The sequence below is a fragment of the Gallus gallus genome, chromosome 1, assembly GCF_016699485.2.
Source record: "Gallus gallus isolate bGalGal1 chromosome 1, bGalGal1.mat.broiler.GRCg7b, whole genome shotgun sequence".
Lineage (NCBI taxonomy): Eukaryota > Metazoa > Chordata > Aves > Galliformes > Phasianidae > Gallus > Gallus gallus.
In genome coordinates this window covers 26525574-26549463 of record NC_052532.1, presented here as the reverse complement: position 1 = coordinate 26549463, position 23890 = coordinate 26525574, and the positions used below count along the sequence as shown (strand labels likewise).

Here is a 23890-nt window from a genome sequence, read left to right as displayed (position 1 = left end):
TGTCATTCTGAAATGCCTCATTTTCTGTTGCACTGCATAGAGAACACAAAGGCATTATACAGAGCTGTGGGTTGTACTCCCAGTTTGTAGGTACCTGGGCCCTTCTCCAGGCCCACCCCTTCAGGCAGTGAAGATGACTTGCCCTCAACAGTATGACTATCTTAAATATCACACAAATCAAATAAATATGAAAATTGTGATGCCTTGTATGTAGTAGAAAGTGTAGCTTTGTTTACATACAACAGAAAATGATTTAGTACTGATTTATTAAAATTAATGAGATTACAGTTACCATCAATTTAATTTATAATCAGTGTTTATTGACTTTATAAGTTCTTTGCTTTTGTAGAAGTAAAAAGAAAGTATATTTATTCCATGGCAGGACATGCTATTGCTTTTTGCTATTTCAAACAACACACTTTTTGAAAAATATTATGTTTGCTTCTCACTTGATATGTCCATGCTAAAAGATGATGTACAGCTACAGGTGTAAGTCTATCCAGATCAGTTAGTCTAAAAGGTCGCAGCAGCAGTTTCTAGTGTTGAGTTTCTTGCACTTTATGTCTCGCAATGTTTGACAATTTCAAGACAATGAACAGCTTTTTTAAATGTTTCTTTATACCAAATTACATATCATGTAATGAATAAAACAGTGCATTACCATGTACTTGCAATTTACCATACACATTAGCATAAGACTGAGGGCAAGCATCTGTGCTCCAGGACATAGGTGCCTTAAATGATTGGTAATGGTCACATGAGTGGGTGTCCATGAAACATCCCAGCAAAGCAGGCAGTTAGCACGTCCCAGCCACTCTGTCCAAATGCTCTGCATTTGCAGCAGCCTGCCCTCTTTGCCTGCAAGGCTAACAGAGGCATTGCTTTTTCTCCCAGGAACACAACTGTGATCAATTGGCTTTCTATTACTGATGCTTTGGTTATTACTGGTATAGTGGAGGGGAAAATGAAAAGACACTGTCTGGGTTTGTGCCCTTTTCTGGAGTGCAGCATGTCTTTGAGAATAATGGCATGTTGATCACAAAGCTCAACCAAACTCAGAAGATAATTCTCCTCTTTCTGAACCTCTGTGGAGTAATGCAGATGTGCTTGTTTGCTTCCTCTCTATTGTTTTCCTTCTTCCTTCTTCCCCTGAGCAGCCTGGAGTAATTAGGAGGGCAAGAAACGTACACCAGCATCCTCCTAGTCTTGTCACCTGTCAGTGGTGGATCTCAACTCACCCATGCCAGACGAGGGAACAGAAAAGCATATAGCTTGGATGAAGAAATAAGAAGCTCTTGAGGAGTTTGACCAGGACTTTTCCCCAAACAGATCATTGTTGCTGTATTTAAAGAGTTTGGGCTGCTTCTAATTGTCCCTGATTGCCCTGGGAACAGGGAGGCACTCCTTCCTAATAAGGGGACCTTAATTATTAAGCTGACTCCTTCACTATCTATCCCTTGGTAGTTCTCATTCTCACTTCAGAGAAAGAGGGGAAGTATGGAGGTATGAAGCATTTTTGTGTCTTCCCTTGGAGAAGGCAGTGCCAGGAGAACAAGTGGTTGGCATGCTCAGCCCCTGAAAGATTCCCCTGGTGAAAAGGAGAAGAAATTTCTGAGTAAATACAACCAGTGTATGAGATTATACATCCTATAATTTCCCTTCCGTCACACAGAAAAGGATATGCAAAGGCACACTTGTGTGCTATGGTCCCTGGAAATCTGAATGTCCTTCTTTAGCCAAAACAATAAACTCATAGTTTTGAGCTGTATGAGGCCACACAGGGAGTACAAGAGCTTAGTTACTTACAAACATTTTTGAATTTTCTCACTGATATCTATACCCTGATGTGTATTACACGTTCCTTGTTCACTGCCAACACCCATAGCTTCCTGCCACTGAGGACTGAGCTGAGTAAATGAAGGGCTATAGCATGCTGAGAATGAGTCTTTGGTTCTGGTCATCAGAGCCATGCTCTGATCTGAAATCACTGAATATTACGGTCAAGGACAAGATATTCTCTGCAGTAATGGATTAAGTAGTAATTGATAGCAGTTACTAAAAGAAGTTAGCTTATACTTTCATTTTTACTACTTTAATTAGCTATGGTATAGGTAATACCGTATTTATCTGCCTAACCTACTCAGAACGTATTAAACTCTCATGTTTTTAGACAAAGCTGTTCAGAAACTTTCCAATTAGCCATTCTGTTTATTATTTCTTCTTCACTCACCCATGAATTCTCCTTCTCATCTTCCTGCCCATTTGTACTTGCATCACTTACACACATATGCACACGTCTTGTATGTATTATTAAGTCATACATACTTCACTCATTAAATGATTCAACTCACTTAATTCATGCCTGTTCAAAACACAGAAACTACCAGTTCCCTTTAGTCTACTCACTCTCTTTCACCAATATTGTCTTCACCCAGACATCTGAGTTTTTAATTTTGGTCTAAAAATCTCTCCCAACCCAAAGAAGTTCAAAGCTTTGGATTACCACCTCATTTCTGAATCCTCAGCAGGATCAAGATCTCCTAGTTCAACAGAGCATCACAAGTCCCCTTGCTACGTATCTCCATGGTCTCCTTTGCTCTCAGAAGGTGCTCTTAGAAGAACTGCAAGTTTTAGAGAGCTGAGAAGAGCTCTACAAAAGGATATAGTTACATGAAGTTGAAGACTCAAGCCTGTGCTACAGTGTGGGTGAAATCCAGAAATTCCACCTATCTTTTGAGACATTTATGTATTTTACCAGTTCAGTTCCTTTGTCCAGACTGTGTAACTCAACTGAGCAATCCCAACCACGTTTAGTCAAGAGGGGCCTGATCATAGAGTGCAAGTACAAGACCAAGCTCTTCAAAGAGTACAGTGGGTTTATCCATTGGTGATGTTATCCCTTTACCTATAATACCTTCATGGCTAGAACTACACTTCAGTGCTGATTCTCAAGACAGTAGTGTAGGCCAGGAAGAGGGATTTTATAAACTAAGGAAGAAGGTGACCTGACTGAGGAGATAGAAAAATCCCCATGTCAGTATTGTACTTGATCTGATTAGAATTTCACATAAAAATGCTCAAACTGGTCTTGGAACAGGGACTTTATCCAGATGTTCCCACTTAGACAAACGTTCCAGTGCTTGCTTTAAGAGGTTAAACTTTTCTCCAGTCCCAAAACTCTGAGATTGTTTTCTGCAGTGTTCTGCTTATGAAAGTAATGACTTAGGTACTTCACTGCACAAGAGGGCTGCAGAATATGAAATCTGATCTGATAAAAATATTTCCCTGCAACCCAGCCTAAGTATCTAATCCCCCTGATGGGGCAAGGGTATAAGAGCCAACTCCACCATCAGGGTTTCCTGTTAGGTACCTTTGGCTGCTCCCTATTCAACACAATGTCTATTTTGATTCTTATTTGTGGATCTGATGACTAGAGAGCTTATGTGCTTAATTCAGCTGTGTAGATGCCACTCAGGTACCAAAGAAATGAGTACAAACACAGAATAATATTGTATTAACCTTTCTTTACTGATTTAGTTAAGATTCTGCACGCCTTGTTTCTCATTTTCAATATTACACGGACCTCTGGAAGCTTACAGCTTATTTCTACAGCCTATCTAGTGTCACAATAAAAGTCACTGATGGATAAGAAAAAGAAAGCAATTAACAACATCAAATATTTTGGGAACTAATGATGTAGTTTGTTCTCACTATCTCCTAGCAAGGTACCTGGGTATAGACCTTCTTCCCACTCCTCTCCCTGCTGCCCCAGATTTCTATTTAAGTGAATTCAATAGATTATAGATGCTGTAATATGAAAATTAATTTGTTATATGTATAATTCAGATAATAGTAATGGGACATACCTCTCATGGTATGGGAAACAGTTATCTCATATACCTGTAGCAACGCAAGTAAGCCTTTTTCCACTATATATTATTCTTAATCTCTATATTTTATAAGAGTTGAACCTTTCATGGCCATTGGCCTGACACATGGGATCATATCTTCTTTCTGTAGGGCAGCTTGAAGAAAAAACTAGGAACTAGTAGAGATAAAACTACTAACTATATTCCTAAGACCCAGTAGGCAGCTAAATATGAATCACTGCAAAACATCAACACATCATTTCTTCCTTGAAATAAGTAAGAATTGAATATTTTGAGAATATGAAGGTGTTGTTTTTATACTACAAACAAAAGTAAGAGGATTTTTTAAAAGATACCTTATCAAATGATAAATAAAAAAGATAAAATTACTTGCTTTGCTGTTTTAAGTACATGAGAACTTAAAAGTTCAGGCACCTGTGTTCAGAGATCAGTCTAGAGTCCTGTTTTGCAATCATAAAGTACGATACGATGACTAAATATCTTAAATATAGAACATAAAAATCCCATTCCAAATCTGAGAAATGCTAACAATAAACCACTTGTATGTAGGTGAAATATGCTTATTCTAACATTCAAATATTTACCCTAAATTCCAATTCTGAATGACTGTATGTGCTAAAATGGCAGACATGAATAAAAATATTTTGAGCTAAGTTTTATAGAAATGGAAGTAACTCAAGTAAACTTTAGCTAAAATTTAGCAACTGGTTTAAATATATTATTATACACTGTAGAATCCCACTAATTTTTAAAGAATGACTATACTAATAGATCTTCTCTATTTACGCAGGCCATAATTGGTCCTGGGCTCTCCATAACATTTTTATGCTGTTCTCCAGAGACTGATTCAGTCGAATTACTTTTATCTAGCTGTAGTCCTGGGCATATCGATTATCCCTGTACATTATTGTTGTCCTATCAGTTGAGCTGAATCTTTAACAAACAACCATTTTGGATTGAAGTAAATGAGAGAAGCCACTTTCAGCTTGCATATTTCAAACAAAGTGCCAGAACAGAAAAGTTCCTGTAGCTCCAGGGTATCCTGGCTCCCAGGTCCAACAAGCAAAGAGCACAAATTTTCCTAATGTATGTACTTTTTGAACTGTATGGATTCCCCAAGATTCAATCAAAAACCACAAGCAGACTTGGCTACTTCCACAACGGCTGGGCTGATTAGCTATGCTTCCAATAAGGCTTGTGTTCAGGGTTTTCAGTTATTTAGCTCTGTCAGATGTTTAAGCATTTGGACTAGATCTGATTTAGATTTCTCTAAAAATCAGATCTCAAACATAGGACCAAAGGTCAGAGAGAAGAAAACTCTTTGGATTTGGGCTGCAAATAAAAGTCTCTAGCCTTAAATGGAGAGTCAAGCAGCAAAAAATTTGAGTAGTGAACCACTCTCAGTTAACTCAGTTGAAAAAAATGAGGGCCCATCAATGCATTCAGGTATTTCCAAGCCCTGGGGACCAAATTCCTTCTGAAAACAATAGTAGTCTGATTGTCAAAGTACGTCCTACTGGATGGAATGCCCAAGGTCAATAAAACTGAAGATACTCAAACCTGAATTTGAATCCTACAATTTAGTAGACAGTGCATTTTTCTAAAAGGCTGAAAACCTGAGATTTGATCCTCACTCTGAGTTTTCTGCATTTTTCTTTAAAAAGATATAATTTAAATTACAATAAGAAAGTTTTTGACCAGGGAGTTCTATCTAAACTTTTTTTTCTGGTCAGATTATTTTAACTATTACAGTACAATGTCTTGTGTTCTTGTTCTCTCTGGCCATGAGGCCAGTAAACAGTAGCAATTACATCAGGACAGGTGCAGAGTGCTTTCTTCACCTTTTTAGCTCTGTAAGGATCTTTGTCCTGTCAGAATATATCAGATGCTACTTGAGAGCCCCCACTGTACCAGGAAGTGAACTATGAGGGCTGCTCTGAAAGAAATGCCTCCTAATTTGTTATGTTGTCCCATAGTATTAGAGGCAGATGTTGGTGGTATGGCAGTAGAAGTTGCACCTTCCTGCCAATGCTCCTTTACATTTTGTTGCTGCACGACAGATGGTAGCAGAGGGAAAAGTCTGATAGAATGGTGTCTGACATGGAAGTGTGTATGAAGCAAAAATGGGTTACTGAATTCCTCCATGTGGAAAAAATGACATCCGTTGACATTCATTGATGCTTTCTGAACATTTCTGGAGACCAAACAATGGATGTGAGCACATTGAGGTGGTGGGTGATGAGCTGCAGCAGTGGTGACAGCAACAGTGGGTCACCTCCACTGGCACAGATTTTTATGAGCACAGCATGCAGGCTCTTGTTCATTGCTGGTGAAAATGCATAGCCAGAGGTGCTGACTTTGTGGAAAAATAGTATTCTGTAGCTAAGAATTTGTTCTATCAAATGATGTTATTGTGCCCTTTGTATACCCATTGTAGTTTCCATGGAAACATGTAGGAGGCATTACTTTAGAGCCACCTACGTAGTGCTGGAGTTCTCTAAACCAGAGAGGCTTAAATGTTGAACCACTTAGACCAGGGATCTGTCAAATTGTAGAGGGCAAACTGCCAACAGTAAAGGAATGTCATGTTCTTTTAAGAAAGTGCCTATGTGTGCCATAAAAAGGCTAGGTTCTTTCAGTGTTTGTGGTCTCCAGGTAAAGAAGAGTTTGAGATCATTATAGACTCGGGAGTTGGAACTTGATGATCCTTGAACTCCCTTCCAACTCATGCCATTCTATGATTCCGGAACTACACAGACTCAGCCTCAATCTTGATTTAATTCCAAACCCAAACTTCATTTGGACCTATCTCCTAATGCCTACTGAATTAATTTATTATCTCAATGAACATTTAGCTCCTATGTACCTTTGAAGATCCCGACTAGTATTGCAGCCTTCTGTGTCCTTCCAAAGTACCTCCAGCCCATCACTAAAACTCATTTATGGATGCTGTCAAAAGTTGTCAGGGTTATACAGCTGTCAGCGTGCTCATCAGCAACAGATCCCCCACATTTGCTCACTCCCACTGAGTGCACGATTCCCACAGAGCTCCAAGGTACTCCCTGTAGCAGAGTCTCCTAGCACTCTGAAACATATAACTTAGTTTTAAACCATTTATTTCAGATCTGAGCTAACAACCAAATGACTGGACTATTATGGAGCTTCAGCCATACCTTGCAAACAAGTCTTTCACAATCAGTGTGGTATTCCATACTGGCAGTACTGAGATGAGGAGAGGGAAACAAGTGTAGCTTAAAATACCTTTCCTTCTTAAATTCTAGGGATTTAGTAACATTATGTAGTCTTGGTGCTTCTTTTAGTATACTGCCTACGATGGCATTTGTGGCCATTATCTGAAAAATTGCTGTACTGCAACATAACCTATCCATCTCTTTTCATCTTGGAAAAACTTTGGGCATGACCCTACATGATAGATCAGGACTGCTGTAGCAGTGGAGCCTCCATCATTCCTGCTCTGCAAAATGCCTGCTGCACTAGGTCTCCATGGGCTCTTCTTAGGGCAGACATTAGACTTTTCTGCCCCACCTGCCCTGTGTTTTCTATTGGTATGTGATTAGCACTAGGTAACAAGCCATAGAAAAAAAGTAATAAGCCTAATTCAGACATGCTCAACACAGTCATACCACTCCTTTGTAAAATTTATTCAATGCTTTTTAGATACGCTCAAGCAACACTGGTGAAAAAAAAATGTAATTCAAAGCTTTTGTCTGGGATAACACTCAGTTCAATGAAGTGATTACCATGTTACATAATCTTCATTTACAAATAAAACAAAAGTGTTTGTGGAAGTGCATGACCAGTAAGAAGCCTGTGGCTGTGGCCTTCAATCTCTTCAGCCACAGGGTGGAAACAGCATGTCTGTTCATCTACACAGCTACATCCAGAAAGCTATATGATGCAACTGGAGTCTAACCTTACATTTTCCAAACAGGAGTATCACTGTAGCACTAAGTCAAAACAACGAAATAAAACTTTGGGACAAACAAAATTAACCTATCATCAGATGTCATACTGCTTAGAGTGTTGACTAATAACACTAGCAAATTATCAACTGCAGTATCAGTACCAAAATACTGAGTTAGTTATTACACCTTTCCCTGTGTTGTTACATACTACACAAAATCTTTAAAAAAAACTCTCTGAAAAATATGAAGCTTTACTGCAAAAGAAATTAATGCAACAAAATGGTGTTTTTAAGTGCTAAAGAGATATGAAGCATTGCCTCTTCATAGTGTGCTAAAGAGCAACAGCTGTACTTCATTTTAACTTGACGTGCTTCAGATCTCATATTCATATAGGTATTTAATGATCCAAACATGATGGTCCTATAGTATAATTACGTATATGAAGACTCAGCTTCATATGTAATCTTTTTAAAAAGATGCTTCAGTAGAAACTTTGTTTTGGTTCTAACAATGAATAATCTCTTTAACAGTGGAAATGCTTTGGAGGGGTTGGAAACTATTGGCCATGGATCTTGAGCACGATTGATAATCAAATAATGTTAATCCTTCTTGACAGACTCTTTGCTTCCTCTTCCTTCCCAGTAGAGCCAGTACAAGGAGAACAGGTAGAGTGCAAGACAAACCATCAAATCATAGTGGTAAAGTGTTGCAGCAAACACAAGAAAGAAGAAGAAACAAAAGATTTTGCAACCAATCTGTTTTAAACTTGGAGACTCACTAGACAGCATCTGTTCTTCACTCTTCTGGTCAGACATATCTGCAGAATGAGAAACGTTCTGTTTTTCATTCTGTGAGTCATCAAGCCAACTTAGTGTTTTCCCCTCAGTTATTAAATGGTGGGAATCAGAGCCTCTCCCAGCAACTTCTTTGGTAGCCTTACTAATTGAAATTTCTGGCCTCAATGATTTCTCTTGCTTGAACTCTGCTTGATGGAAACATTGACCTATACTGCTTCCTCTTCCTTCTCTAGCAACAGTTGTGTCTGAAGTGGAAGGTACTTCTTTTCTTTCAGCTTCAGGAAAGAGGCTTTTACTAATATGTTTCATTTCATTTGGCAGACTTAAATCATATCCTGACTCGGCAACCTTTTCAATGACTTTGAATTCAGAGTGAATATATGGATGGTCCGTGTCTGCTGCAGAAGAAGCCAGTGGAGGGCTTTTATAGTGGTAACTGGGCATAGTGTTTGTACCAGAAGTTGATGTTTTTGTTTGAGCTTTGACATGCAGATAGGAAGGTGTTCCAAGGTAGCTCTCTTCACTATAGAGCTCTGCCAATTCCTCACTGTAGCGATGCTTCTGGGCACTTTGGGAATATTTAGATACTTCCTCTGAATGTAAACCCTGCCCCAAGCCTTCTTTCTTTCCTGCAGAAGAAGCCTTCACAGCTCCTTCTGCAGGCGGAATATCTCCGATGTCTGGTTTTGCTTTGGCACGTTTTTCCCCGCTATTGCATACAGACATCGTTTCTCCTTGCAGTGTTTCATGTACGCGTGCATTATAAATATCTAAAACTGATTCCTTTTCAAATTCGGTGTCATATAATACACCCACTGTGTTGAGTTGACAAAGAGCATGTGAACCATCATTTCTCCCTTCATGTGTATCAAACGCTGTTTCCTTTTCCTCTGTGGGCCTGTCACTTAGTGCAATCTCTTGAGGTAGCTTAGCAATTACTGCTTTTTCACTGGCAGACATTTTTTCTGGAGCACTTTCTGATGTTGTTTTAATTATGTAAGCCATACCTGCCTCTGCTTTCCCTTTAATATCGTGCTCAGAGACAGAAGACTTTTCACGACTCTCTGCCTCTTGGCAGATAAATGACTCTTTTGTACAAGAACTCTGACCCCTTGCATCACCCCCTGCTGCCCACCGCACCCCACTATCTGCTCGCTTCCATGCCTGTCCAGTGGTGTTTTCTTCACTTTCTGTCCCTATCAGTCCTCCTTTATTTCCATTCTCTGTCTTTCCTCTGTCTTTTAACCTTGTGAATCCTCTGTGTTCCTGAGCATCTTCAGCTCTGCTTTCATCCTCTGGCAAGTAAGCCCCAGGTCCTGCTTGTGCAGGCCTGGCTCTGTGTTTGTTGTCTTCATCTGACAGGAACGATGCGCTGAAGGCATGTTTTCTGTGAGGCTTGAAAGGCCTGGGTGCTTCTTCCTCTCCGATTAGTGCTAAGTCTGCGATTTCGATGACTCTTTTCTCCTTCTCTGTATCAGTGCTATAATTCTTTTCTGACAATTCACCAACTCCTTTTTGGTGTGAATATTGGCTTTTTGTGGAATCTACTGAGACATCAGTGTATGCAAAAGTGTCGGTATGTAAATCTCCTCTTAAATGTGCCTGAACTTTGCTTTCAATCATCTCGATTTTTCCTTCACTTTTGTCAGCAGCTGATGACAATGAATCCAGAGTTTGGTGAGACATTTTTGGCAGTTGGTGCTCTGGAGCTGGATTAGCATTGCCATCCAGCGTTCCTGTTATGCATGCTTTTAATTGCAAGGATTCATCATGCGATGAAGAAATGGCTTCTGGTCTCATTTCACAGGTCTCTTTCGAGGTATCATCCTCACTGATGAATAACCTCTCCATCATCTTACTTCCTGAGGCGCTATCTGCTTCACATCTTGTAATATCTGTGTGGCTCTCTCCTTGTCGGCTTGAGACAGTAGCCGCAATATTGATAGCCTCATTCTGCTTTGTTCCAGGAAAGTATTTTGCCGATGAAAGGGTTTCACTGATACCAGTAGAATCCCAAGACTGTTCGCTGCTGTTTGCTGAGCCAGCAGAGACTTCCTTTCCTGACGGGTGACTATTATAACCTCCTATGGAATACTTAGCATTACCTTTTAATTCTTCTCCTATCACTTGTGAAGTATTTTCAGATAAGGAACTGATAGGCACTGGGTGCCTTAGCAAGTCACTGCTTCTTTCTACACAGGTTAGATTTTTCTCCAATCTTACAGTTTCACTTGGAAAATTAACTGGTTCTGTTGTGTCTAAATTCCTTTCATCTCTGGAAGAGGTACCTTTAGCTCCTGTGAAGTGCTGATTTAGCTGAAACAATAGAATAAAAAAGAATGATCAAAAAAGGCTTTACAAAAAAACGTGCCAAATGAATGAGGCAGGATTTTGTTATGGAAAGTTTTGTTTTTGTAACAAAGCTTTTATGGAAACGTGTTCCGAACCATTTGCAAAATTTGCATTGTATGTATTTTTTAACATAGGTAATGAGCTTTATGGTGTCGTTGAAAGGAGCAGCAAATAAAATAGAATTCAGAACCCTCTCTCTTTATTCATGAGTTCAGTAAGCTGCTACTGCATTTTATACAAATTAAATCTGAAGAGAATATTCCCTTAAAGGGAGGCTAATTCATTCTCTGCACATTCGGTTCTAGGTTTGGAGAGAGAGAGAGGCATTGGGGAGGGGGAGGATTGGCACTTAAATGAGGGCAGTGATACAGTACATCAAAGCCTGGTAATGTACAGTATTGTCCAGTAAAACAAAGACACATTTCACACTGACAAATACTGTAAGGATTATCTTTGCTTCATTTCTCTCAGGGACCATTTTACAGGCTTCAAACCAGACTGATTTTAGACAATCTAGTAAGACATGAGTTGGAAATGAGATTAGTGAAGTAAAAGGCCAGAAACTAATCACTCTCCCTCCCAGCTCCCATATATCATATTGTATTATTCAGCTATGGCTGCTTGTCATTGCACTCTCTTTTCACTTTAGCATAGTCACACTGATAGCACTAGCTGATCAATTAGAGGCTAGCTTCTTGGGCACCCCTTTATGCATTTGCACTTGCTGTAGATACCCCCGTTACAGTTTCTCTTATTAATATGTTTTCTGCAAAGCCTCTGCAAACTATTAATAGTAAAACGTCACTCAAAGAAAAGTGAGGGAGCTAATGTCTCTGCAAATTCTGTTTTAATGACCCTCTGCCAACCAGTGCTCAAGTGTATTTGAGTTCTTCGGTGATGCCAACTGTCAGGATTTAACAGTGAGATGCCTGTGTTTTTTTCCCCTCCTCATAACTGACATTTGCATGATCTCAATAATTATATGCAAATCTTACGATTTCCCCTTCTTCTCACATAAGGCTCATGTTACTTGTCAACTGCACAGCTGTCTTGTGAGCCAATGCCTGTGCGTTTCAAAGATTTGGTTGTATTTCCATCTATTATAAGCCTTCATTGTTTAATTCATTAAAGAGCGCATAGTGCAAATTAACATCTAAATTATAGCTCCCCCTTCATTTATTGTACAGACAATTCTGGCAATTGATAAACAAACGGTTATATTTGATCCTGCTTTTTGTAACAGAGTGGACTGTGAACAACAAGGGATTTCGAGGTCCTCCTTTTTTATGTTTCATCATAAAAGAAAAAAAAAAAGAGACAGGTTGACTTTCAGGCAGTGAAATATCCCACAATAGGCAACAATTTTGAACTTTTTTGGAGAAAAGGCAAGAAAAAAATATATTAAAATAGGAGGAATTTATTCTCTCTCTATCAGTATGGGAAAAAAAATGGTTCTCATCTTCCTCTCCTGTCTGATTCAGCATTCACATTTTCACAGGTGATAGCTGTTATAATCTATGATTACAAATCTATGCACCCAAATGATCGTGAGCTGAGAACAGACACTGAGAATAATAAATTGCTGTATGTGTCTCATTTATTGCCATTTCTTCTTTCATACTGAAAAATGTAAGCCAAACCACACACATGCACACACACAAATCCAAACAGATTGAATGTTCGCTCAGTGTAAAATTTGTCATAACAAATTTAGTACCAAATACTGATATAGAAAGATGTGCTATACAAATATATGTATGTATTTTGTTCATATAGCACATTACATAGTTATCCTTTGAAAGCAACTAAAAGCGAACAGTACCATAAATAAAAGAATTATACTGAATGTAAAGCGTTTCTACAAGAATGTACCTATCCTAGAGACTAGGATGAGAGATCTTTGAAATATTAGTCTTCTAATTCCTTCAAACCGTCACTTAGAGCCTCTGGTAAAGAGGTAAAAGGGAAAAGTCATTAATTTAAGACCAGAAAAAGTTGATGCACTATGCTGAAATCAAAGCACCTTCTATTGTCGAATCAGTTAGAAATTCAATGAAAGTACAGACCAAGGCTTTACATTTGTAAATTAGTACATCAGTCAGCTCTGTTAAAAGGGGGCATTTCACCAGCTTTGAAGCGTAAATGGATTCATATCATTTAATACTGTAGATATAATTGTATAACACTTACCAGCAACTCTAATTCTTTTTCATCATCTTCCTGATCACCCTGGTTGTATTCTGCATTTTTATCTTTTATATTTTCATTAGCTGGTGCATTCTCTTTGTCTTCTGCTTGTGAACAAACAATCTCTGGGATGTTTGCATCTGAAGAGTTAACAAAAACATGCTTGAATAATTTCCATGGGATTATTTGTTACACTTCTTTAATTAACATGAGCGCTAAGAAAGAACTAATTAAACCAGGTGTAGTACCTGAAGTCCTTGAATTATTCCATATGTCACCATCAGATGTTGCCAATAATTCTTCTTTGCTGTTAAACAAAAAGAAACTTTCTGTGTTATTCTGCAGAAAAAAAATATTGTTCTAATTGCTCTTAGACTCAGCTAGAAAGACAGCTGGTTAATTACACAAAATTCTGAATGCTGTTTGAAAGTCTGAAGATAACAGCCTTATCAAATGTAGTTTCTTTGAATGACCTGATATTAAGTTTTGGACTAAGAAAGAATTGGCCAAGAAAATGAAAATGTGTTGACCTTCAAATTACATTACAAAGCTGATGGATTTTCCCAGACTGTTTGTGAGAAAGCAGCACAAAGGTGATTAGAAGGGTCATTGACAGGCGAGAGTAACTTTGGGGTCAGACAACAGTCTGCAAGGATATACGTTCACAGGAGGCTGGAACTCTCACTTGCTTATATTTTTCAAATCTTTGTATACAGAGATTGCTGGAAAAAGACGTGTTTGTATCTTGAAACAGATCAAAAGATTATCTCTGCGTGCATACAGTATAGATCCTGTTGCTAAGCTGTGGCTGGCCGATAGGAATGAATTCTGCTTCCCTGCAGCCAATGCATTTTTTACCATTGCTTCTGCTGTTGTGAAAACAAAGGCCAGGTCCAACACAACAAACACCTACAGAGAGATGCTGAGTGCCTGCTGTCCTCATCAGTACCAATGCAAAATGATAACAGTTGGAATTGCCTGCTCATAGGGATGCAACACTTAGTAAAAAGGAGAAAAAATGTAAAAAGGATGCCACTTATGTAAAATGTGAATTATTATGTCACTTCTAATGCTTCCACTATGAGATGGATTTTTTTTTTCTGTAGGTTTTTGATTTATACATTTTTCAGCCACCCGTCCACCTTTATTACTGAAAGTTAGCTTCTGATTTTCAAATATTACTCTTTTCCCCTTCTGTACTATTCTAGGGTTTTTCTTTTTTCATTCAAATTGATATAACATTAACTCCGCCACATAAAATGCTTAATTCAGAAGGAGGATGCTAATTTTATACTTCATTAAAAGGTACTAGACACTGACTGTCACCAACTTTTAAAAATCCAGCCTTTCCAGGGATTGCCAGGCAAAAGCAGACAGAAGACCATTTCAGTCTAGCATCTGATCTCTGACTCTGGCCACCATCAGATACTTCAGGGGGAAATGTAAAGTTCTTGTAGGAAAAGATATGGGACAATCTGAATCGCCCTATTAAATATTTTCTTGGGCTTTTGTTAGACATTTGTCCCGAAGGCATCAGATTTAACACTCTTTCAGTGGTTCTTTTTTTCCCATTAATTACAATTATGCTGAATATTCTTGTTATCCATATGAATGTCACGTCACTTTTGAGTTCTGCTACATGTATAGCCTCCACACGTTTCTCCCTCTCCTACTCACACCGAGTTGTACTTTCCTCTGCCAACAGCTGCTGTAATCAGAATAATCTGCATTTCATCCTGAAAAGGCTGGCAGAGAAAGGCCTTTATTTTCAGATCTGTGCATTTTTTAAGGTAAAACATCACTGATTATTATTGATTCATCATTATATTTGTACTGTTACTGTTACATATTAATATTACTCTTAATGTTACGTGAAGAACCCTGTTTTGTTCCATTTCTTTGCAACTTTTTCAGCCACCTGCATTCATAACCCTAGACATACAGAGTAAGTTGGGGCTTAACCATGAGACAGACGCATACAAAAGCTTAGTTGCTAACGGGGTATTTGCAGAAGCATTAAGTTCAGAACCAAAACTCCGTATAACACGTGAGCTGAGTTAGTCATCCAGAATAATGATCTCAAAACCACATGGGCTGAGCAGAGGATCTCCTACTTTTATCCAGTGGGGGAAAAAAATCTCAAAGCCTTAATTTGAATGTGGCTGGGTACCTGCAGCTTTCAGGTATGTGGATACAACTCTCAGGAAGCAGAGGTGGCATCTTTTGCTGCTAGACAGAGTCCTCACCTGCTCCTTAAGAAATGGAGTGTGACTCACTCTAGTCCCTCAAGAAGCACTTCCAGAAGAAGGGATACTCGTATCTGAAGCAATGGTCTACTATCAGTGGAGCTTGCACACAAAATGCAGTGGCACACTCAACTTCAATCACAGCCCTGTGTTTTAATCACAGGAGATTAAAAAATACACTGCATACACATCCAAAAACTACCCAGGTGACTGCTGCTCTTAAAGTCGGATGTACTAGCACGACTCTTTAGCTTATTCTTCATTTCTAGGAGAAAAAAAAGGAACTGGATTCTGTCCCCAGTTCCACGTGCTTCTTATCCAGTGATTATTTTTGTTTTTAACAAACATCTTTTTGGTGTAAAATACAGACACTATTGAATAAGATTGTTAAGAAGGAGAACCTCTTTCTGAATGTATATAGCTGCTTTGAGGTGGATGCCAGAATGTGTCTTAGCCTCTTAGCCTTAGATTCCTAAGCACCTGTGCTCAGGCAGTTGTTGTGTACATCGCCCCTGTCATCACTGATGAGAGACTAACACTTCTGAAGAGAGATCTGCTTCCTCTGTTTGGGACATTGCCAGTGAGATTGAGAGAAATATCCTTTGAAGGAGTTTCTCTGCCTCTGGAGGAACTGACCATAAAAGAAATCTACAGTGACTGCCTTAGGCTGAAACCAAAAGTTTTAGATAACTAAAATAAGCTGAACTGAATCCCACAATGTGACTCCAAATCCAAACTGGAAAGCAGCTAACAAGTTTTAGCAGCTGGGACTGTACCACATTATGTGTGACCTGAGCACTTCAATTTTACTTGGCTGTGTTTGTCCTTAACCCTTGTTCCAGTATCACCTAAAGCCCTGGACCACAGGTTTGTTTTCACAGCTGTAACAGATAATAAATATCAATGATAATATAACCCCACAGCATGAATTCACAGCAAAAGAAAATAGTGCACCACTTCAGGGTTTCTAACATGACTTCTTCCTTGTTGCAATGAATTTTATAGAGATTGTTGATTTGTAGCCCACAATTTGTGCACCTCTGTCCTGCAAATGCATGGCTGCAGGGAAATTCAGTGCAACAACTGTTTTCCTTATTTTACTTCTACATCAGAAATATCTGTCCTCGTATAATTATTCTAGTGGGAAATCTGAAATTAACCTAAATTGAGGATATTAATACTGCAGTCTTTGAGGATCACAGTACACATAAAACAATGGTAATTTAACAGCACTATTTTAATCCAAGAAATGTTATGAAGGTGCTGAGTCCATAGGTTGATATAACTAAAGAACAATCTCAAATGTATATGTACACCTTAAAGAGTGAAATATCTCCTCAAAGCCTATAAATATTAGCCATTTCAACAAACAGTGACAAATAGATAGGAAAAAATCTCTACTATTAAAACATTTAATCAGTTTTTAACACTGCTTTTCAAGAGTATCCTATCTTCTTTGTTCTTCAGGGAAGCTGTTTGTCTAGTTACTTAAGTAAATTGTTAGAATAATTCAGTTTTGTGTTCTAAATTAATTAACTCACTGCAATTTTCAGGGATCTAAATGTACCTACGCTGTTTATTGAGAGGCACAAAATTTGTGTTCAGTTTTAAAATGTTTATTTTAATTTTAAGTGAAACTGGATATTCTGACAAAAATGCAAGTTAGAAAAATTCCTGCTGTTAGCCAATGCAGTTCGCCTCCAAAATAACTACCTGCATACCTGTAGCAGTTCAGCTGTTTTTTTTCCTTCAGATGAGCTGTACATCAGGAACTTAAGAATTTCTACCAGCTTCAAAAAATACTTCTGCTGATATGAATCACTCTTGATGCAACTACCATTCATTTGGACTGAGAGATAAAAAGAAGTAGGAATGCAAATAGGCTATGGGTATAATTTTGCCTTTAGAGAGAGTACAAAGGCGAAGCTCAGGCACTAGTTAGTAGGACTGAGGGGACCAGAGAGTTGATGGACATTATGGAAAGGATTTCAACAGTCTCAAAGTTATGTAAAATTTGCATCCCAGAGAAAAATGTAAATGTCAGTCCTAAGATGATCACCTAAAGATTTGAAGAGTAGGTAGAGAATATATGAGTGATGTAAAAAAACCAACATAATTAGATAACAAAAAAGTATTGTTTTGACTTCAGAAGGTATTGGGATAAAGTAAGATATGGCAAGGATTTGGAATTAACCTTTTTTACTTAAATAGGATTATTAGAGGAGAGGTTTGATCAAGATTTCAAATAAGTTATGTATAATTCCACAATCAAAAGACTTCTCTGAAGCTTTTCTACCTCAGTACTGGCAATGGGACAGAGTCTCATTTAGAGGAAAACTATGAGCAAGGTATAACTGATGGGAAAATAGATTAAGAAAATGGTATTATTTAATTCAGTCTGGGAGGAGAACTTGTTTAGAAATCAAATAATCTCCAACCCAAAATAGTGACAGATCCAAGAGAGGAAATAACAAATAGTTGAAATTCTTTTCTATTCAAATCTATCATTTTGGTCCAGATACTTTTGTAACAGCATCAGAAGACAGGGAAGAAAATTTAGGAAAAAGAAAAGTAGTGTCTGGCAACTTCGGACCCAGGTGTCCTCAAAAAGTCTTCACAGTAGACAAAACTTAAATGAGAGAATAAATACAGATAAATGGAAAATGGCATAAAAGTGCCAGACTCACCTGATAATATCTGTCTTTGTTAAGATTACTGTATTTCCCTTGTCTAAAAATCAGTTATCTGATCTATCTGGACTTCATTAAAGCATTTGTTATGCAGCCACATGGGAAATTTATTAATTAAACTGGAGAGGAGGGAGATCAGAGCAGGAGCTCAGAGGTGGGAGAGGGGCTTGGTGTCAAGCGCGGCCTCACAAGACAGGCTGCGCCGAGCTGGCAGACGTCGCTCTGGAATTCAAGAGGACCAGCCGTGTGATCGCTCAGTCATTTTATTACAGACCACAGCACAAAAGTCAAAGTTAAATTAAATCTGTGGCAGATAGGAAGTTGGGAGACATCACTATCACCGAGGAGGACTGAAAGAAATCTAAGGCCTGGAGGATCAGAATAATAGATAAGGGATGCACTTCAAAATTATGAAGAGCCAACTTATACATTTAGGGACTAGAAAGAGTTTCTTCTGCAAAATGAGGGCTCAGAAACTGGAAGAAACAGTTGAATAAGGAAAATTTGAGTTTGTTTTTGTCAGACAACATATCCAAGCCACTGACAAGAACTGGCTGTTGTAACAAGGCAGTCAAGATGCTCTGGTAATATATCAAGGAGGAAATGCCTTGTAACAAAAGATTTCCAGTAACTGCTTATATCCCAGCACCAGGCACTGGTAAGAACTCCTAACCAGATCAAGAATTTCAGGAAAGATTATTTCAGACTGGAACAGGTGCAGAAGAGGACTACAAAAAGATGAGCAGATGAAAATCATAACCAAGGTGACAAACAGTGCATTTCTATCTTCAGTTTAGCAAAATACAGTTGGAGAAGAGAAATAAATGTCCTCTTTTAATAAATAATAAAAAGGTATGAAAGATATTAACCAGCAAAACTCTATTAGTATATTCATAAAAAGAGAGCCCTGTGGAAACTTAGAAGATTCATAAGCATTAGAAAAGTACATCCTGTACCAATTTTTCAGTGAGAGTAAGAGACAAAACTGAGAAGGTTGCAGTGTAGAAACATACTTTTGTGACTGGGCTCATACAATATGTTTCCCTCAGGATAAGACTTTATGGTCCCCTAGGCCCAGTCCGGTCCTATTTCATATATAGTTGTATGCCCTGAGAGTTACACTTTAAGAAATGCTCACTTCACCATAGCAGGTACTTTGGTCTTTTTTGAAATTGTTTGGGCCTATAGCCAGGAGCTACTAATCTTTTCGTAATGGGTGGAGTAGTTATAGCTTGTCGTGGTTTGAATTCACACAAATATTTTGCAGAAGTTGAATCTGCATGTTTGTATAACCCGCCACACAGTTCACACTGTTCTGTTGCATGCACTTATGCTATTTCTGAACACTTACATTGCAAGATATTTATTTTATTATTTTAAATGTACCTGTAAAATTCTTTAATTTACTGTCACTTTAACCATTTTATACTATCTCTTATTTAAAAGAAAATGTGACAATACTTTATTTAGTCTGAAATTTAAAAAGTGTGGTGACGTAGAGACATGTAAAGTCTATATTTAAACAAATATTTATTTAAAAACATACAAAAGAGAGAAAAAAAAGATACATTTTTTTTTTTTTTTAATCCAGATAAGAATAGACTGTCACTGAATCTTTCCTGCTTCTGGTTTGTAATTCAAGATGGATTCAAAATCAAAATGATTCTCTTCTACCCTGAAGTTGGGGTGAAGCTAAAATAAGAGAGGCTAGTAGGATCGAAGTGTTAACTAAACAATAATTGTTTTTATTTTCAAGTCTAATTTCTAGATGTAAGAAGTGACTAATGTGGTATCAAAGTTTGCTACCACAGATGTTTTCGGATCTGGTGCTGTAAATAGCCGGACTTTCTGAAGAATGATGCCACTGTGATGTAAACAACATATGAGATGCTTGAAAAGAAGTAATGAAACGTGACAGTAACATTTTAGTGTGAAGCAGAAGAGCAAAAAACAAATTTGTGCAGGTAAGTGTCTGGGTTTGAGAAGTCACTGGGACCAAACAAAAATCCCTCAGAGTTGTAATCCCACAGAGCTGGAGAGAAAAGTAAAGACTGGATGGGAGGTGAGCACTCTTGATTTGGTTTGATTATGCTGTGTATCACTAACAGCAAAAGGACTAAAAAAAATCAAACCATAAAAAAAAATGTTTTTAAAATGTTGTGTGTACATTATAAACAGAAAGCCTGTAAAATACTTGGAGAGTCGGGTTAAAATAACATTCCTGAGAAATGAAGAACATTCTTTTCATGAGGATTTTCCATGTGCAATACTGAATAACAGTGATATTATATTCAATGACATTAAAAACTCTCATCATAGAAAAAAAAAAAAAGCTAAGGAAAAAGGAATTTGGGAAAGAGGTAGAAAAGGCCAAGAATGCATAAAGATCAAAATAAAACTTTAACATTTTATTAAATGTGTGACACAATAGAAGATTGTTTTGTTGGTTTAGGTTTTGTTGTTGTTGTTGTTTCCTTTTTTTCACTGATACCAGCCCTCTAAACAGTTGGTACTCTGGAAAATTACATTTAAAATATTGCACTGCTGATGTTAAAATACCGGTGGAACAGGGGAGTTAATAATAACACCAATAAATGCAGAGGAAAAAATGGTGAGGAAAAAAAAAAAACAGTACTGTACACAACAATAACAACAACAACAAAAACCTTAAGCTCGATCCTTTTCTCGTTATTATGGTGAAACTGCCACTAGAGGTATACACCCCAGCCATCCTCTGGGATCTCAGAAAAAATCATGTCCTGGCCTATCTTTGTACAACTCTTGAAAGGGATGAAGGATCCACCAAGAATCACAGCATGTGGATATCTGTAGTACTTCTCCAGTAATGAGTTCTGCATAATTAGTTCTATCTTCGTCAATGAACTGAACATTTAATGAGTAAAGATAATCTCATTCCTTGTCTTCATAGGACTAAGTCCAGAACTCACTACAGGGATAAATCTCTTCCTGGTTTAAACTGAAGCCTTTGTTACCAATCGTCAAAATAACAGCTTTGTAATGAAAACTCTCCAGATTTCTTATGACATGTGGCTCCAATGCCCTACATCTATCTGTCTCAAGCCCCAGCACTGCCAGAGAATCCACAGTGTAGCTCAAGAAGGGGATGTACAACCTTGGTTTGAAGCTACATTTGTGCTTCCTACGGCCTTGCTTCAATGAGCCTCAGCACAAGCTGGGACCTTCAGTTAGCATGAAGATGACAGGCAGACTAAGGATTATCAGCCCATGCCCATTCCTGCACTGTTGTAAGAAGCACAGAATTTCTAACCCAGGGATCTGTATCCATTGGAGGGCCTCCAAACAACCTCCCCATACAGCAACGCTTCCCCTGCAATGCCAGGGTGCTCGAAAGTCAAGAGACCACAAAATACCTCCAACAGAGGTGCATGCAGATGGATTTCTTTATGGGCAACCACCCATAAGCTGTAGAAAGAGGTCATGAGGTGCTCAGTCCCTGCAGGAGGCAGCTAGGCTGCTGGGGGTCAGGGTCTAGCCTGCAACTCCAGGGCTGTCTGCAACTTGCACCAGCCCAGGCCTTGTGCTCCCTGTGTCTAAAGAGAAAGAGCCTTTGGAAAGCTAAGGAGAGAAATTGTTGCTGTTGCAGGAGCTGGAGCTTATTTCTGACTTGTTTACCTGCACATTTTGTCTAAACGAAGGCAGAATATTATTTTTATGAACAGTATGCTCTCATTTGGAATTGACACTAATGAATGCAAGGCCCTTTCCCCCTCTTGTTTGTACCATCAAATTAATTAGCTCTATTGTGACATCAGTATTTTTCTCAAGCAGTTCAAGGCTTGAGCATTTTCCTTTCTTTTTCTAAAGGGCATCTTCGGTGCCCTTTATCTACCATAAGAATCATGCCTCACTCGGATTTTTCACAACTAATGCTGTTTATTATAAAAACTGATTGTGATGTGAAGATTGTTATACTGTGTGGCAAATTGCCCAAACAATTACTGTAAATGCATAAGCCATAAACTGTACTGCCAAGGACACTGGTAGGTTAGCTTCTATAAAAGAAACAATTAGAGTCTGAGGTGAAAATAATAGAGATGAGATGACAGTTATTGAAAAGGCAGAACATCCAGTTTAATGTTGTAAATATAGGTTTGTGGATTACACTGATGGTTTTAAAGTGTTCATGTCTTATTGAATGGAATAGAATATTACATACTTAAGAATGGGACCGTAATTATTATTCCTTTTTAATTGTGATGTCTGATGCATTTGTGAGCAGTTGTTGAGAACATCCTCACATTATACTGATCCTAGTTCTAAATTATCATCCTGCTCCAAGGGTTTTCTTTTTTTTTATTTTACTTTTGTAGCATTTTGTTGTTCAGGGTCTGTTCTGAACAAAGTATTTTCTCTTGAGGAACTTAGAGTGCTTAGAGGGTTACAGCAATAATTATTTCAGTTTCAGCCTACACACTTCACTGCTTTAAATCATCATTATAAGTTTCATCCCTCAGCAACTCCTGCTGAGACATTCTTAAACTCCTAAAAACCATTAGATAAGAATAGCTTATCTTTATAACAATTTGTATATAAAAGTATCGATAATAATTTGCTAGAAATTAGGGGAATATATTTTTCAGAGGAATCGTCTAAATACACAATAAGTTTTTATGCTTACTAAAGAATTTCAGTCACTTGAACAAGATTTGTTTCATATGAAGAAAAAGTATATGCACTGTACAAGAAGATGCATTGCCATAGACTTTGGTAGATGCAAAAAAAAAAAAATATATATATATATATATATAATAAAAGAAATTCTACTACATGAGAAAATTAAAGTGTCCTCAACTCTTCCAAGAGAGGACATAGGGTTAACATTCAAATATTGAATCCTTTGGTGTTGGCACTTGCCAACTTGATGCAGAATTATGATTGACCGCATTGACAGAGGTCCTGGGCATGCAAAATCAAAGCTGCAAAGAGTGTGTCCATGATTTGCAAGGACAGGACAAAGTGAGCAGCAGAACAAAGACACCAGCCAGAAAGAAAGGCCATCAATGTCAACACTGCAGCGAATGTGATCTCTGAAGGACCAAATCCATTAGTAGGAAGAAAAAAAAACAGTTAAAGTGGCTCTGAAAGAAAGTTGCAAGGGAACTAAGTGCTCAGCTGTACCACCTTTCAGGGAAATGTTCTAAGTCATTTTCAGGCTTTTACATATTGTTAAGAGGAGCTGATCTTAATGCTTGCACTTGAAGTAGGGGCATTGCAGCCCTGTTGGAATCCATTTGAGGGAGACTGAAGCTCAGGTAGCACTGTTCCTTTGTTCTGCTCTTTTAGTTTGCACTCCTAACACACATCCAAATTTCTATTTGCAGGACAATTCTATTTGAAAATATGGCCAATGCAGTCCTCGGTAGTTTTGGCTTCAAATGATCCCTCTTTGTGTGTTACCTGTGCCTGAACAACAGTGTTGCTACTGCATGTCAGTTCAGTGTGCATGTCGTGCATGGTAGTACCATTGCTTTCTATTTCTGTTTAGTTTTTTAAGGAGGTATTTTAAAAACAGAAAAACAACAGAAAAAAAATTAAACAAACTGGAAAACAATAGTTTAAATTGTTTTGATTAGATTCTAAACCAATTGAGATCACAAGGGAAAAGATTCAGAAATTAAAGGAAAAACTGCAGAACAACAACAACTAAACAGCCATAACTGAATGATAACTGAATGACTGTGTGAACATTAACTAGAAAATACAGATTTTTTTTTTTTAATATTATGCCATTACAAGAGGTCCTATTAGAATGAAGCAATA

At 38.0% G+C, this 23890-nt stretch overlaps 1 protein-coding gene across 1 annotated transcript in view; it reads right to left on the bottom strand.

Moving 5' to 3' along the window:
• Positions 1-298: 298 nt before the first annotated feature.
• Positions 299-23890, bottom strand: part of PPP1R3A (protein phosphatase 1 regulatory subunit 3A) — a 34100-nt gene continuing 10508 nt past the window's right edge. The window contains exons 2-4 of the mRNA XM_004937541.4: positions 13401-13459; positions 13156-13292; positions 299-10929 (exon numbers count right to left, since the gene is read on the bottom strand). Of these exons, the coding sequence (XP_004937598.2) occupies positions 8416-10929; positions 13156-13292; positions 13401-13459 (2710 nt within the window). The 3' untranslated portion in view covers positions 299-8415. The remainder of the gene's footprint in view (positions 10930-13155; positions 13293-13400; positions 13460-23890) is intronic.